General features: G+C 35.3%; 4 protein-coding genes across 4 annotated transcripts; 2 read left to right on the top strand and 2 right to left on the bottom strand.

The window, feature by feature from the left end:
• Positions 1-1,588: 1,588 nt before the first annotated feature.
• LOC108836685 (uncharacterized) lies at positions 1,589-4,202 on the top strand (the record flags this gene model as incomplete). The annotated part of the gene is made up of 2 exons (XM_057000648.1): positions 1,589-2,833; positions 3,963-4,202. Coding segments are annotated over 2 exons (1,485 nt in total), but the record flags the coding sequence as incomplete, so codon positions are not given.
• LOC130506038 (uncharacterized protein At3g43530-like) lies at positions 3,165-7,282 on the bottom strand. The gene is made up of 4 exons (XM_057000647.1): positions 6,179-7,282; positions 5,325-6,059; positions 5,087-5,248; positions 3,165-4,966 (listed from the first exon to the last, which is right to left on the bottom strand). Exons 1-4 carry the CDS (start codon positions 6,821-6,823, stop codon positions 4,532-4,534), a joined length of 1,977 nt encoding a protein of 658 aa, XP_056856627.1. The 5' UTR covers positions 6,824-7,282; the 3' UTR covers positions 3,165-4,531.
• Positions 7,283-7,542: 260 nt separating this feature from the next.
• Positions 7,543-8,855, top strand: LOC130506037 (31 kDa ribonucleoprotein, chloroplastic-like). The gene is made up of 4 exons (XM_057000646.1): positions 7,543-7,587; positions 7,730-7,934; positions 8,169-8,251; positions 8,538-8,855. Exons 1-4 carry the CDS (start codon positions 7,543-7,545, stop codon positions 8,655-8,657), a joined length of 453 nt encoding a protein of 150 aa, XP_056856626.1. The 3' UTR covers positions 8,658-8,855.
• A 1,970-nt stretch (positions 8,856-10,825) lies between these two features.
• Positions 10,826-13,027, bottom strand: LOC130506036 (4-substituted benzoates-glutamate ligase GH3.12-like). The gene is made up of 4 exons (XM_057000645.1): positions 12,716-13,027; positions 12,522-12,623; positions 11,664-12,439; positions 10,826-11,570 (listed from the first exon to the last, which is right to left on the bottom strand). Exons 1-4 carry the CDS (start codon positions 12,982-12,984, stop codon positions 11,005-11,007), a joined length of 1,713 nt encoding a protein of 570 aa, XP_056856625.1. The 5' UTR covers positions 12,985-13,027; the 3' UTR covers positions 10,826-11,004.
• Between the last annotated feature and the right edge of the window lie 623 nt (positions 13,028-13,650).

Here is a 13,650-nt window from a genome sequence, read left to right as displayed (position 1 = left end):
GATGGTTTAAAATATGATTTTCTCTTCGAAAATATGTTAGTTCTGTTTTGTATTTTTTTTTAATAAGATAGGTGATAAGTATTGTTTTGGTTAGTTTTGATTTATATTTAAATTAGATATTTTCGATAATCTCTTAGACTTGAAAAATGATTCCGACATATGTCATTATCACATTATTTTTCACTAAGAAAGATGACATAAATAATTTCTCTTATATTTTTTGGGTAAGTTTTCTTAAATAAGGTAATAAATAATAACTACATCAACTGTTAATGTAAATTATCTTTACAAAAATAAAATTTTGTCAAGATTTATAATTATAATTAATTTTCTTTATGTTTCTCAAAACTGGAATAATATAAATTGTACATGTGCCAACAAATATAAAACTAGAAGAATATTAATAAAATATTATTTTAATTGATAATTAATGATTGAAATTTGATTTAAATTTATTAGTTCATTAAATAAATTAAAATATTTATTTTTAACAATTTAACATATATTAACTAAAATAAAATACAAAATTTATGAAAATAATATATATTTATAAAATTACAGGATCATATACATATCTATAACATTACTAAAAGAAGAATATGAAGCTCCCTTAGAATGTCCATCTCCTTTAATTAAATCAGCCAATAGCATAGGAGGAAGTATGTCGCCACGTCAGATAAGAGTTTGTGTAGATGGGCTTCGTGATTTTACAGCAGCCCGTTTGGCCATTCCTAATTTTTTCAAAGCCCAGTACTGTTTCCTATCGTCTTCTCTTCTGCAGAGACGTAGACCCTAATCTCGCAATATCGACTGCGAGACCTTTCCTCTTCCTTACCTTCGTTCTTCCTCCTTTTCACGATCAATCAATGGGACATCACCTCCAATGCCTAATCTCCTCCTCAATCAATCTCCTATGCACCATAAAATATCCTATACCCATCAACCATTAATGAATATGCGAAAAGACCAAAAGGACATCCCATATTTTAATTGGAACCCAAAATTTGATCCCATTTCCCAAACCAAAATCGGCATCCAACATAACTCGGGTTTGGTCGGATCTGAATTGGATTGGTCTGTAAAAAAAATGGGTTGAGAAATTAAAAGTGGTTCTTATGTTTGTTGGTTTGGTCTAAAAAAAAGAAAAAAGTGATTTCCTCCCCCCGTAGCAGCTCCCTAGCAGCTCCTCTTGCAGCTCCTCCTCCACTCCTCTCTCTCTCAGCTTCTCGAACGCTGCCGTCTGTTGCCGTCGGGGCGGATAAAGTTGCAGCCGGTAAGTTATGCTCTGTCCTAGCATTATTTCGGAAGTAGGTTTTGGGGGTTTTAATAGATTTGTAATTGTGACAAGTTTTGTTTAATTTCGGGGTAAATTGGTATATAATGAATTTCGGTAGGTGAATTGGAGTTGAGGGATAGGGATAAACCCTAGATTATTCAATTGTTCTTGATAAATTGTAGTAAAACTGAATAACTGGGTACAACTGGTAGAATTAGGAAAACAGGGAAAATTCGAATAACTGGTAAAACTGTAGCAGGATAATAGTAGGGGAAATTGTAGTGAGTTTCTTTTGTTTGTTCCTTTTGGCAGGACACAATGAGCAATCACGTCAGAGATATACCTGGTAGTCCGAAAGAGAGCTACAAGATGTTGTATAGTTATTTGTACATGTTAGAGCAAGTGAATCCGGGGACAAAAACCTGTTTGAAATTGGATGATATAAGTAAATTTGAGTACCTTTTCATAGCTTTGGGAGCTTGCATTGAAGGGTTTGCAGTTATGAGGAAGGTGATAGCTGTGGAGGGGATACGTCTGAAGAACGGTGGTGTTTTAGTTTTCGCGAAAGCTCAGGATCCTAATGGTCAGAGGTATCCACTTGCGTTTGCAGTAGTAGATGGTGAGAATCTTGCTAGTTGGACTTGGTTTTTCGAGATGCTTAAAAGTGTTATACCAGACTCTTCTGAACTGGTTTTCATTAGTACAAGAAATCAGAGCTTGATCTTCGCCATAGGAAACGTGTTTCCACAGGCTCACCATGGTCATTGTTTATGGCATTTGAAGGAAAAGGTGAAATTGCATGCTTGTAACGTCAACAAGAATATAGTCGGGCAAAAACTTATGGAGTTGGGCAGATATTACACGGTTGATGACTTCAATTCTGCTTACGACTCATTTAAGATAAGATGTCCTGCTGCGTACAAGTATGTGGAGGAATGTGGTATTGAAAAGGACAAATGGGCAAGGGTTTTTTTCCCACGTGATAGGTACAACTTGGATACAAGCAACACTCTGGGATCAATGAAGAACGTGTTTAAAGAGGCAACGAGGTGGGCCTTAATACCAATGCTGGATTGTATCATTAGGAAATTCTCTGATTGGTTCACTCAACGGAAGGATGTTGTTTCTAGATCAATGAATACAAGACTGGTGCCTCGGGTTGAGAACTACTTGCACGATCTATGGGCTGTTGCACATAAGCTACCTGTGCGGGAACTTGATAGTTACGAGCTTAAGTACGAGATCACTGACGCTGCAGGAAAGGTGTTTTGGGCGACCTTGGTTGGAAAAACTTGTACTTGCAAGGTGTGGGACTATGAAAAGTTCCCTTGTCTGCATGGACTGGCAGCTTATATCTATTTCGCTAGGAATGTTGATGGCAGGCGCCTTGATATCCATGAGTTGTGCTCAAAATACTACTGGACGGAAATGTGGCATTTGGCGTATTCCAGAACACTTAATGTTGTGCCCGACATGGCTTCTTGGAATGTACCAGATCAGATCAAGGAGGTGAAGATCATACCTCCAGATCGCATCAAGCGGCAAGGAAGGAAAAGGGTTTAAATTTGGATGAATTTGGAGTAATGCATATTTCGAGTAATGCATTTGGGTACTTGATTTTATGTTGTAATCTCTGGAACTTTGTTTCATTTCGTGTTGTGTCGTGTTGTATGACTTGGAAAACTGCGTAAAACTTGAGTATAGTCAATTTATAACAAAACTCGGTTATCAATTTCAGAACGTTTATTTTTTTTTGTCAAACAAATTAAATGTTTCTTTTATAAATGAATAATATATTTTTAATGAATTTTAATGTAATTTCTGAATTTTAGAATAAAATTAACAGATTATATAATGAATAATTACTAAGTAAGCAGAAAATATATTTTTAATGTAATTTAGGAAAAAAATCTTTGTTGGATTCCTTGTCTATTTATAACAAAACTCGGTTATCAATTTCTGAAATTTAGGAAAAAAACTCTCACGTATCTCTTACGAGACCTTGCAATTCCAATAACACTTTGTTGGCCAAAGACATCTTACAAACGAAACTTTCGAGTTATATCTATTCGCTAAATATAATTGCATGGAACTATATAAATAACAATTTAAACTAGTAATATTGAAGGTAAAACTAGATAACCAATTTAAATAGATTAGTAACACTAAATAAATTAGAAACCGACAAAAATATAACTATGACCAAAGTTGGGAATACTAGTATCTTGGGTATAACTAAGAACAAATTTTTTTTGGGCAATTATCTCATTTTAATATCTCACTTTCAGTTGGGCCCCTTTCAGTTTGACTTTTTCCCCTTTTTCTCTAGCCTCTCTCTCTATTTCGGGTCTCCCATTTCCCCATTTCCTCTCCCTCTCTCTCTCTCTATTTCGAGAATCGAATTCTCTTCCCCCCCCCTCGCCGAGCAAGTGAGATGGAAAAAGTGAAGATGGAAGTGGGTTCGGGTTCGGGTTCGTCTTTATCGCAAAGGAGCCGCCGATTTTCTTGTCTGAGGTTGTGTCACTGTGGCTTGCCAGCGAAAATAAGGCAAGCTTGGACTGACAAAAATCCTGGTCGACACTTTTATGGCTGTCCGCGCTTTAAGGTATGAATATATGATGGAATCTGGATATAATGGAATCTGGATTTGAATTGGGTTTGAATTTTGACCTTCCCCTTATTGCAGCTTGGAAATGAATGCAAGTACTTCTCTTGGTTCGATGAAGAGGATGGTACAGAATGGCAAAGGAGAGCATTGCTTCAAACCCGTGATGAAATCCGAGAGAAGAATAAAGTGATTGAGCAATTACAGAAGACCATTTCTGAAATGAAAAGTCATTTGGAGAAGAAGAAGACAGGGAAGGGCGGGAATGACGAAAATGAAGAAGATGACATTGTTAGGAAGTTTGAAGAATTGTATGCTTAGTTTAAGTGTGGTGTTGAAGAATTAGTTTTCCTAGTATTTATAGTTTTCCTAGTATTTCTAGTTTTCCTAGTTTTCATTAAGTTCTCCTAGTTGTCCTAGTTTTCATTAAGTTCTCCTACTTTTCCTAGTTTTCCTTAAGAGGCACATTCAAAATATAAGATTGCAACATCCATGATAACAAGATTGCAACATCCATGATAACAAGAACAAGTTCCATCCAACATACCTAAAAAGTCAAGAGGTTTCCAACATCCACACAACAACAAAATAATGGGTCCAACTTCCCACAAAATACATAACCGAGTTTACAAAATACATAACCGAGTTCTTCACTCCCCGCTTCCTTGCCCTTCATCCATAGCTTTCTTCATAAACGCCTCAAACGGAACCACCATCCTTTCCTCAAACTTGTCCATTGTCTTCTTAACTCTCTTTAGCTGAGTGCCAATCATTTTCACTTGTTTGATCAACTCCTCCATCATCTTCTTCTGGCTTGCGCCTCCTTCCTCTCCACCTACTTCGTCATCCTGATCTTCGTCATCCTGATCTTCGTCGACAGCCTCTTGTGCATTTGGATCACGCGCAGCAACGTCTACATCATACATCTCTTCAAAAAAGACTGAATGTCCTTCTGCAAGACGCTTTACCCAACTGTCAATAGAAATATCATCGACATCAACGTCGTCCTCCTCTTCAGTCAGCTCTTCCAAAAGAGCTACTTCTTCTTCTGTCTTGGTAGGAAGGATGCTGTGGATATCCCCTGACTGATACCAAAAAAGTAAAACCAAAAAATAATACATGTTAGTATAATGCTACAACATTTTCAAAGTTTGTAGCACAAGAAACATTACAACATTTTCAAGATTGTAGCAGAAGAAACATACCGTTATTTTGTCCAGTTCCCGATTCAATTTTGAAAGTGAGAACCCTTTCATCCCTGCTGATTTAAAGACTGATCTGCACATCCTAGGACAGTCTATATCGACGTCTTCAACCTCTTGTCTGAACTTCAATCCAAACTTGGGAATTGCCTCAAAAGCAAGCAACTACATACCAATCATGTACAAACACTTAACACAATAATATTAATAAATGATAAGGTAATTATCTTCAATTGCTTACCTCCAGTGGCAGACAGAAACCTGGAAGTGGCCATAAAGTCTTCTCTCTAACCCGACCTCCAAAATGATCCATGGTGTGCGATATCTCCTTAACCATGTAATCAAACGAGTACCTCCCCCATGGAAAGTTTTCGCAGAACTCGAGATCGTCCACAGCTCTTTGGAAGAATTCCAAAACATCTTTGGCGCCTTTTCCTACTTTCGTTTGCGCACATATAACACTTCCTAAAAAGAACAAAACCATCATCTTCAGCCGGTCTCTGTGTTCTCCCATAGCCAACAGCTTCGCTTTGACATCCTCAAGCCTTATTGATTCTCCCTTCTTAAAATGGCGCTTCACGAACTTTCTATCACCAAACTCCTTATACCCAAGTGGATAGTTGCGGCAGCTAAGACCTGAGATCAAAGCGTGTTCTCTCAGGCCATAGCGGATGGGAACACCATTCACAATGAACCACACTTCCTTCCTCTTCGAGCCATCCACTGTCCGCAATAGCAACATCCACATTCCTTGGACCATGTGGTTTGAGTCCTTCTCCATGTGGAACACGTGACAGAATTGTGGATGCTTCTCAAACCACTTCCTCTCAGTATCACTCATCTTCGGTTTGAGATTAGCAAATGTAACCATAACGTCATTGACGAAACATTTGGTCGCTATCTTTATTTGTTTCTTGTACTCCGACTCATAGAAGTACATCCTCAACGGTTTGATTGCCTCGGTTGCCTCTAATTCCTGCAAGTAACATTGTGTTCTACATCAGTTATTCAAGTACTAAAACATAGTTCTCCTAAGTTATCCGAGCCTTTCCTAATATATTTAGTTAAACCCTATTCAAGTTTTACAGTTATTACCTCTTCTCCTTGCCCGAGAACCCCGTCACCATCACCATCAACATTTCCTGATTCCGCTTCCAATGGGGGTTCCTTCTCTCCTTCTTCTTGATTTTCATTTTCGTTTTGACCTCTGTTCTCTTCGGGAGTCCCGTTCTCTTCGGGAGTCGGGAGAGTCCCGTTCTCTTCCTCCTCTTGTATTTCTTCTTCATCTTTGTTCTCTACTTCTTCATTGCTATTTCCTTCTTCATCTTCATCTTTATCTCCATTTTCTTCTTTATCTTCTTGAGATGCATCGCTGTTTCCTTCTTCCTCTTCATCTTCGTCTCCATTTTCTTCTTTCTCTTCTTGAGATGCATCGCTGTTTCCTTCTTCCTCTTCATCTTCGTCTCCATTTTCTTCTTCCCTTTCTTTCTCCTTCTCCGATTCTTCTTTCTCTTTCTCCCGATCTTCTACATCCTTAGCCGGTTCTTCTACTTCATTCTCCTCCGCAACTCCCACGGTTCCAACAAATTCAACCGCCGGTGATTCCTCATCCGTCGTTTTTCTCTTCTTCAAGTTCTTCGGTTTGTTCTTCTTCGAGTTCTTCGAGGTCCCGCTCTTTTGCGGAGGAGGATCCGTTGGAGGAAGCCTATCCTTTCTCTTACCCAGCCTAGTTTCAACCATGATTCACACGTTTTCGGTGAATAATCGAAGGGAAATCGAAGGAATCGAAGTGGGATGTTCTAGGGTTGGGATACGTTTTCGAATTTAGGGGAAACCGTTTGAGAGAGAGGGGGGGGAGGGAGAAATAGAAATAAAGAATAAAGGGGAAATTGGAGAGACTCCACTTGGTTTAAATCGAAATTGAGTGGTTATTTGGATTCGGGTTCGAGATGGTTAAAATCGAGATTGGATCGGAGGGTTTAAGTTGGATTGGGGACGGTTAAGTCTAATTTATGATCTTTGGTTCGTATTTCAATTCGATTCGGTTTTCCCTCCGGTTAAACTTGGTAAAACCCGTAAATAGTTTACCTTCCTTAGGGTTAACTGTAAATTCCAGCAATTCGCCATTTTATATTTTTTCTTTTTTGTTTCATGTCTTTCAAAGATTGACCGATAAGGAGGGTGGGTATAAGAGATGATGTCCCTCAATCAATCCTCTCCCTACACCTTATTGCTCTTTAATCATGGAGTTAACGGAGTCTCTTCGGTTACTCCCTCTGAATTCTAGGATCCTTTATAAATAGCTCCTTTGGGTTTTTATTTTTCACCCAACAATTGTGCTATCCTCTCGAGTGAAGGAAGGAGGAGAAAATGATGATGCATAGATGGAGAAGATCAAGAGAGTTTATACGATCGGCATGTAAATCACTAAGCAGTCTCCGACAAAAAAACACAACTCAATGTCTCCTTCTGTTTCAGGTTCGGTTTTCCAATTTCACATTTCTGTAATTTCAATTTCACTTGAAACAAAAAAAAAAAGATTGAAACTTTTGGATTGGATTTAGGCTCTGTGAATCGTTACGAGTCAAAAGGAAAGACCTTTGAGTAAAATGCTTGGAATCATCATCATCATCCATGTCTTGGTAGAAACCAGAAGAAGAGGAAGGAGACGTGAGCGAAGGAGGAGGAGGAGACTTCCCGGAGCCACCGGAAGAAGCGAAGCTCTTCGTTGGAAACTTGGCTTATGACGTTGAGAGCCAGGCCTTGGCTATGCTCTTTGAGCAAGCCGGTACTGTTCATCATGCATTGCTTAAGTTCATGTATGTTCTGTGCATTGCAATTTGCATCCTTTGTGAGTCTAATGGATATCTTGACTTTTAAATGTTTGGAGCATCTCTTGTTCTGATCAAGTTATTTGCAGTGTTCAGAATCGTGTGGATTGAACTGATATATGTCGACTTACAGAACAAGATGGAATTATCATACTTGAGTATATTTATATAGTTGATGTTATTCTTACAGTTGTTTAGTGAAAGAGATAGCGTTTGCTAATACTAACTGGTTCTTCGAATTCTCCTGGTTGAAGGTTATATACAACAGGGAAACCAACCAGAGTCGTGGGTTTGGTTTTGTGACAATGAAACAGCTGTTGAGAAGTTCAATCGTTATGTAAGTTCATATATGTGTATCAATCATTTCTGAACTATTGGCATGTATTGGTGGAGGGATGTTGTTCCTTTGGTCCTGGCTCAGAAGGTGCATTATCTGTTCTTAATCCAACCAAAGTCTTGATCTTTCTTCTCTTAGAAAGAACGTTTTGTATTGAACTGTTGTTTCTGAGACATTTTTGGCAACTGAGTTAAGTTGAGGGTTTTCTCTGTTAACTTCTGATTTTTCTGTTTGTGAGAACATTGTTGAGCATCTGTGATGATCTTATTCATGTTTTTTTTTTCAGGATCTGAACGGACGGCTTTTGACAGTAAACAAGGCAGCTCCCAAAGGATCACGTCCCGAACGCCAACCACGGGTATACGAAGCTGCATTCATAGTGTACGAAGGTAACTTCTGGTGGTAATTTTTTTTTTTTTGGTTCTCTTCTTTGAAGCAAAGCTTGGAGTAGAGAAACACAATCTCTGTGTTGTTAATAATACTACGAACATCTTATAAAGTGTTGTTATGTTCGGTCCTTCTGACATAGGTTGAAGTAAAGATTCAAGTGTGATGTATATTGAGTTTCATTGTGCATTTTTACTTGTAATTAATTTTGAACTTTTTTAAGAACCTTTAACTAAGAAACTCCCATTGGACCACTTAAAATTAGAAAACAAAGCTGATGAACATAACTTAAATGTAGGTTTTAAATACACGCATAATTCAAAAATCTATAAAATAATAAGACAATAAAACAAATATATGATAAAAAAATAATGGATACATTACAATATTTTTTTTTATAAATTCGTGTTAAAGATAATAAAATATTTAATTATAAATATGAAAATACAATTCTCACATAACATGTTGATGTCAAAGGTTTTATATCAATATGCTCAAAAAAAGGTTTTAAGTCATGCATTCAACATTTATTCCATTCACATGATCTCAATTATAAATAAAACATTTATTATTCACTCAATAGTAAGTTAAATTATAAAACATTTATTATTCAGTCAATAGTAAGTTAAATTATGTCTTTTCAAAATTTACAAATTATCATTGTTACCTAATAAAAAAATATAATAAATTTTAAACTTTTTTTTTAAAACATGATTATTGTGAAACAGAGTAAATTTTGATGGGTAAAGAGAAAATGAAAAAAAAGTAAAAAAAACTTATTTTTTTAATTAATATAAAAAATAAATTCAAAAATATAATTACAAAAATACAAACTGCGCATAGCGCGGTTCAAGAATCTAGTTTAAATAAATAATCATTATCCTGTACATACAATTTATTCTTAGCAAATTAAATTTTAATTCTATTGGAATTTAAATAAAATAAAATAAAAAATAACTAAACCAAATCAAAATAAACAAAACTACATAAAATTACATTTATTATTTTATTTTTGCACATCGATAATATAAAATATAAAATATTAAATGTTCAAATGTATACTAAATATTATTTTTAAATTAAGATATTTATATTTAAAATTATTAGTTATATGCATGGTGCATTAAAACTTCTAGTTTAATTGAAATAAATTTTAGTTAGTCTTAAAATTGACACTTTATCAAAACTGACACAGTATTAAAATGCACGACAACAGAAAACGATGTCTTACCAAACACAGCCGTGCTTGTAGTGTTAATGAAAAGGCATTTGCTTTAGGCCCCCTAAAGATTATGAATTTTTAGGGCCCCGTATAATACTCAATCACTTCTGGTATAATAGTTTTAGTGTCTTTGTAGATGTGTTTTCACATGAGTTTAATCCTCTCTTTTACTCAAATTTTCCTAATTATTTTTTTCTCTTAACAAATATTCTAAATAATTTAAATTTTTGTTTTTAAGTGTAACTATATTTGTTTCTTATACCACAAAATTTAGTTGTTTGTAAGAAAAAGAGAACATTTATATAAGAAATCCTTTAAATATTTTAATTTTTCTCTGTAGTTCTTTTAAAAACTATGTATAATTAAAAAAATATATATAACCACTATTTAGATTTTGTAAAAAAAAACCAAATTTGCCTTAGGCCTCAAAATTCCTTCGCACGGCACTGTTACCAAACGACAGAAAACGACGTTTACCAAACGATAGGAAATGAAAGATATCATGTTTTCTGTTCTAATATGAATTTCATTGGATCATTGCAGTGGTTTGTATTTGATGGGGATTTTTTGCAAAACAATTTTAACGAGGACACTGCCATAAATTGAGTTTGGATAGAAAAGTCGCAACTGACTGACTGAGCGTATTGTAAATGCTCTCTGAGCATATTTTCAGTTAAATATAAGAGACCCTAAATTCTCAAATTCACCTCAACTCTTCGTACCAATCAAAACATCACGTATACAATTATTAAAAAATAAACAAAACTAAAAAGAAAAAAGAGGTAAACGTGAAAAAAAAACGTGTCTAACATTTGTTTTGTCAATGTCTTCTATGGCTTCTTTTTCTCCACCGTACAAAAAAAAATTGAAAATTTGGTTATCAAATTGAAGCTTTCAATTTCAATTTCTAGTTAGTGTTTAGAATTAGGATCTAGAATTTAGGATTTAAGATTTATGATTTAATGTTTAGGGTTAATATCAATATTTTTATATATAATTTAAGGAAATACACAAATCACACAATAGTACAAACTTTTTTTTTTTTTGAACAACCACACAATAGTACAAACAAAATTACAAATTCAGCTATAAACATAAAACCAATCTCACGGGATATTTTGGTCCCTATTCTTCAATTGTGTGATCACGGTGGTGGGAACTTGTCACTGAAAAAGCGAGCAATAACACTATTTTCAAGAAGTTCTAAAGCTTCAGAAGAGTTGATGCAAATAGGTGGCTTGTATTGAGATGCAGAAGCACCTCGAGAGATAAACAGCTTCATAAGAGAATCAAAAGTTCCTTGTTGCACCACCCTTATCTCTAGAGGTCCAATAGACCCCTCGTTTGTCCTTACCTTTCGATAAAGAAAATTTAATGATTCCTCCATTACACAACAACATTCCACCATTACCTTGTTATCGAGTTTAACAATGTCATCAACTTTTTTGGCTTTGAGTTCCCAGTAGAAAACGTAGTGACCTGGAAGACTGGCGATATCAGCATAACATGTGAATCCCATCAATATTAAATCTGAAGTTTTAATAAGGTGGTCTGTCGCATGATTCAGTGCCTTCAAAATGTCTTCTTCAGTTGTTACCTCCACGTTGATGCTTAGAACCACACTTTTTCTGCGTACAAATCTAAATTGAGGTGCATTATTGTGGAATCCAGACACTTGTAGAATATCCCCCATTCTATATCTGTGTAAACCTAATAAAACAACAATGAAAATGAATTAAATTACTAGTTTAGAAAATATACTATATATATGGATATCATGTATTGTATATACATATAACTCACCGAAATAATTTGTGACCAAGGGCTCATAGTAGCACCCAATCTGAACATCCACAAGATCAACAATGTCACCCTCGTTACCGTTGTCGCCAGCGCGTAGGAACTCAAAGTAAGACATATTAGGCATAAAAGTGTAGGATATATCTTGTGGCTTGCATAAGGGATTCACATTTACTCCAAACATTGTCTCAGAAGACGCGTAAATGGGGGATATCAAAGGCAGTTTGTTGGAGTAAAACTCCAACATTGGAATGAATTGTGCGTTTTGTCCTGTAATAACACTTTGAATGAATTTCGTTTTGGGCCAAAGACGTGTGATTATACCTTTCCAAGATTCTTTCTGGCATTCTTCTTCAATTCTATCTGCTAATTCGGAATTAGGTCCTCCCAAGATGTTAGTCACAACTTCTCTGCAAGCAAAATCAGTGATCCACTCGCTAACATGGCCAGATCGAATGTTACTACACAATTCTTTCCAGTTATTTTCGAGAACAGTGATTGCTCCAACTAAACTACAGGCAAAGGGAGCAGCCAGACTCACAACTTCGTCTCTCTGAATAAGACCACAAAGAAGATGGCAGTGCATAGCCTGTTTATTGTCTGAGCACAACATCACTTCATTAGGACTTGTATAGCGATATGATGACTCGTTCTTGAAAGATTCACTCGTTAAATAGCTTCCCCTCACGAAAGAAACTGGCAAGCCAGAGGGGGTTGAAGATGGCACTCTAGCGAAATAAAACGTCATCGTCTTTCCTTGTTTGACACCCTCGATATGCCTAGTTACCCAAAACAAAGAGATCTGATGGGTATTCGTGTTCAAAGTTGCAAATAAAAAATGGAGAAAATTTGAAGATTTACTTGGATATTATGGACGAAGATTGAGCAGTGATGAATGCCATGTCCTCAAAAAACTTCTTATTAACAGGGAAGATCTTTTGTTTTCCTCCAGAAGTCCCAGAGCTATGTACACCAAAAATCATATTAATATATGATTTTTTCAATTTTTTTTTTAATATATGATAAAATTGTTTCAAAAATTGGACAAGAATTACCTCAAGAGAAATTGAGTGACAGCTTTTCCGGAAATGACACCTGAAGGCTCCCCATTCGCGACACGTTCGATATAAGGCTTAACATCTTCATACATCACAACTGGTACATTCTTCTTGAATAGCTCTTTATCAGAGCTTCCATGGAGAAACTGTCGGAGGTACTCTGTGTTGGTATTAATCGTGAGTATCTCCTCTAATAGATTGTCTTGTATTTGCTTGGCATTTAATGTCAGCTCATCCAGATCGTTGAGATCAAAACTCACACTCATATTTGGTCTTAATTTCTTTTCCACTTCAAATAAGTGGTTCTTGATGTAGCGGTATTTATATATAGGTATATTTTACCAATATACTTTTATGTTGTTAAACGTGAAAAAATAAAGGTCAAATAAAGCTGCACCGAATTATGATTAATTGTCTGAAAAAATCATGCAAAAACCTTGCAGTGGAAATTTTTTCAAAAATTGCTTTTAAATTTCATCATACTTACATTGATCAATCACATCTCGTGATCAAAAGAAATACATACAATCTATCTTATACTATTAAAGCAAAATCTCTAATAGGATTTTGCTTTTACTTTTGGTTTTATTTACAAGCCATTATCTCTTTTACTTAACATATTCATTAAAAATATAATTAAATGACAATATTTATAGGATCCACTATCTATATTTACATTCTTTTCATTTAAATCATACTATTAATTATCATTTTTAAGAACATAATTATATTTTTACCACAATATAATGATACTGCCCTGAGTATAGAAGTTGTATGAATCATTAATCATCAAATACAAACCTATATAAATCGACCAGAAAATCAATCCCTATATATTAAAAGAGAAACATTACAATATTTTAGCTATGACATGTGTCATCACTAGAATGCTTCTCAAATTCTCTAGGAAATATGTTACTCCATTAAACATA

Source organism: Raphanus sativus, unplaced genomic scaffold (genome assembly GCF_000801105.2).
Source record: "Raphanus sativus cultivar WK10039 unplaced genomic scaffold, ASM80110v3 Scaffold2826, whole genome shotgun sequence".
NCBI lineage: Eukaryota > Viridiplantae > Streptophyta > Magnoliopsida > Brassicales > Brassicaceae > Raphanus > Raphanus sativus.
This window is presented reverse-complemented; position numbering and strand designations above follow the sequence as displayed.

Bases quoted from the DNA above. Each gene is read 5' to 3' on its own strand.
- LOC130506038 (XM_057000647.1), bottom strand. From the start codon at position 6,823: ATGGTTGAAACTAGGCTGGGTAAGAGAAAGGATAGGCTTCCTCCAACG. The intron at 6,060-6,178 runs GTAATAACTGTA...TGTTACTTGCAG, and splicing joins TTCTCGGGCAAGGAGAAGAG to GAATTAGAGGCAACCGAGGC. The intron at 5,249-5,324 runs GTAAGCAATTGA...ATTGGTATGTAG, and splicing joins GTTTCTGTCTGCCACTGGAG to TTGCTTGCTTTTGAGGCAAT.
- LOC130506037 (XM_057000646.1), top strand. From the start codon at position 7,543: ATGTCTCCTTCTGTTTCAGGTTCGGTTTTCCAATTTCACATTTCT. The intron at 7,588-7,729 runs GTAATTTCAATT...ATGTCTTGGTAG, and splicing joins TTTTCCAATTTCACATTTCT to AAACCAGAAGAAGAGGAAGG. The intron at 8,252-8,537 runs GTAAGTTCATAT...TTTTTTTTTCAG, and splicing joins TTGAGAAGTTCAATCGTTAT to GATCTGAACGGACGGCTTTT.
- LOC130506036 (XM_057000645.1), bottom strand. From the start codon at position 12,984: ATGAGTGTGAGTTTTGATCTCAACGATCTGGATGAGCTGACATTAAAT. The intron at 12,624-12,715 runs GTAATTCTTGTC...TGGTGTACATAG, and splicing joins GTCACTCAATTTCTCTTGAG to CTCTGGGACTTCTGGAGGAA. The intron at 12,440-12,521 runs GTAAATCTTCAA...TTGGGTAACTAG, and splicing joins TCTTCGTCCATAATATCCAA to GCATATCGAGGGTGTCAAAC.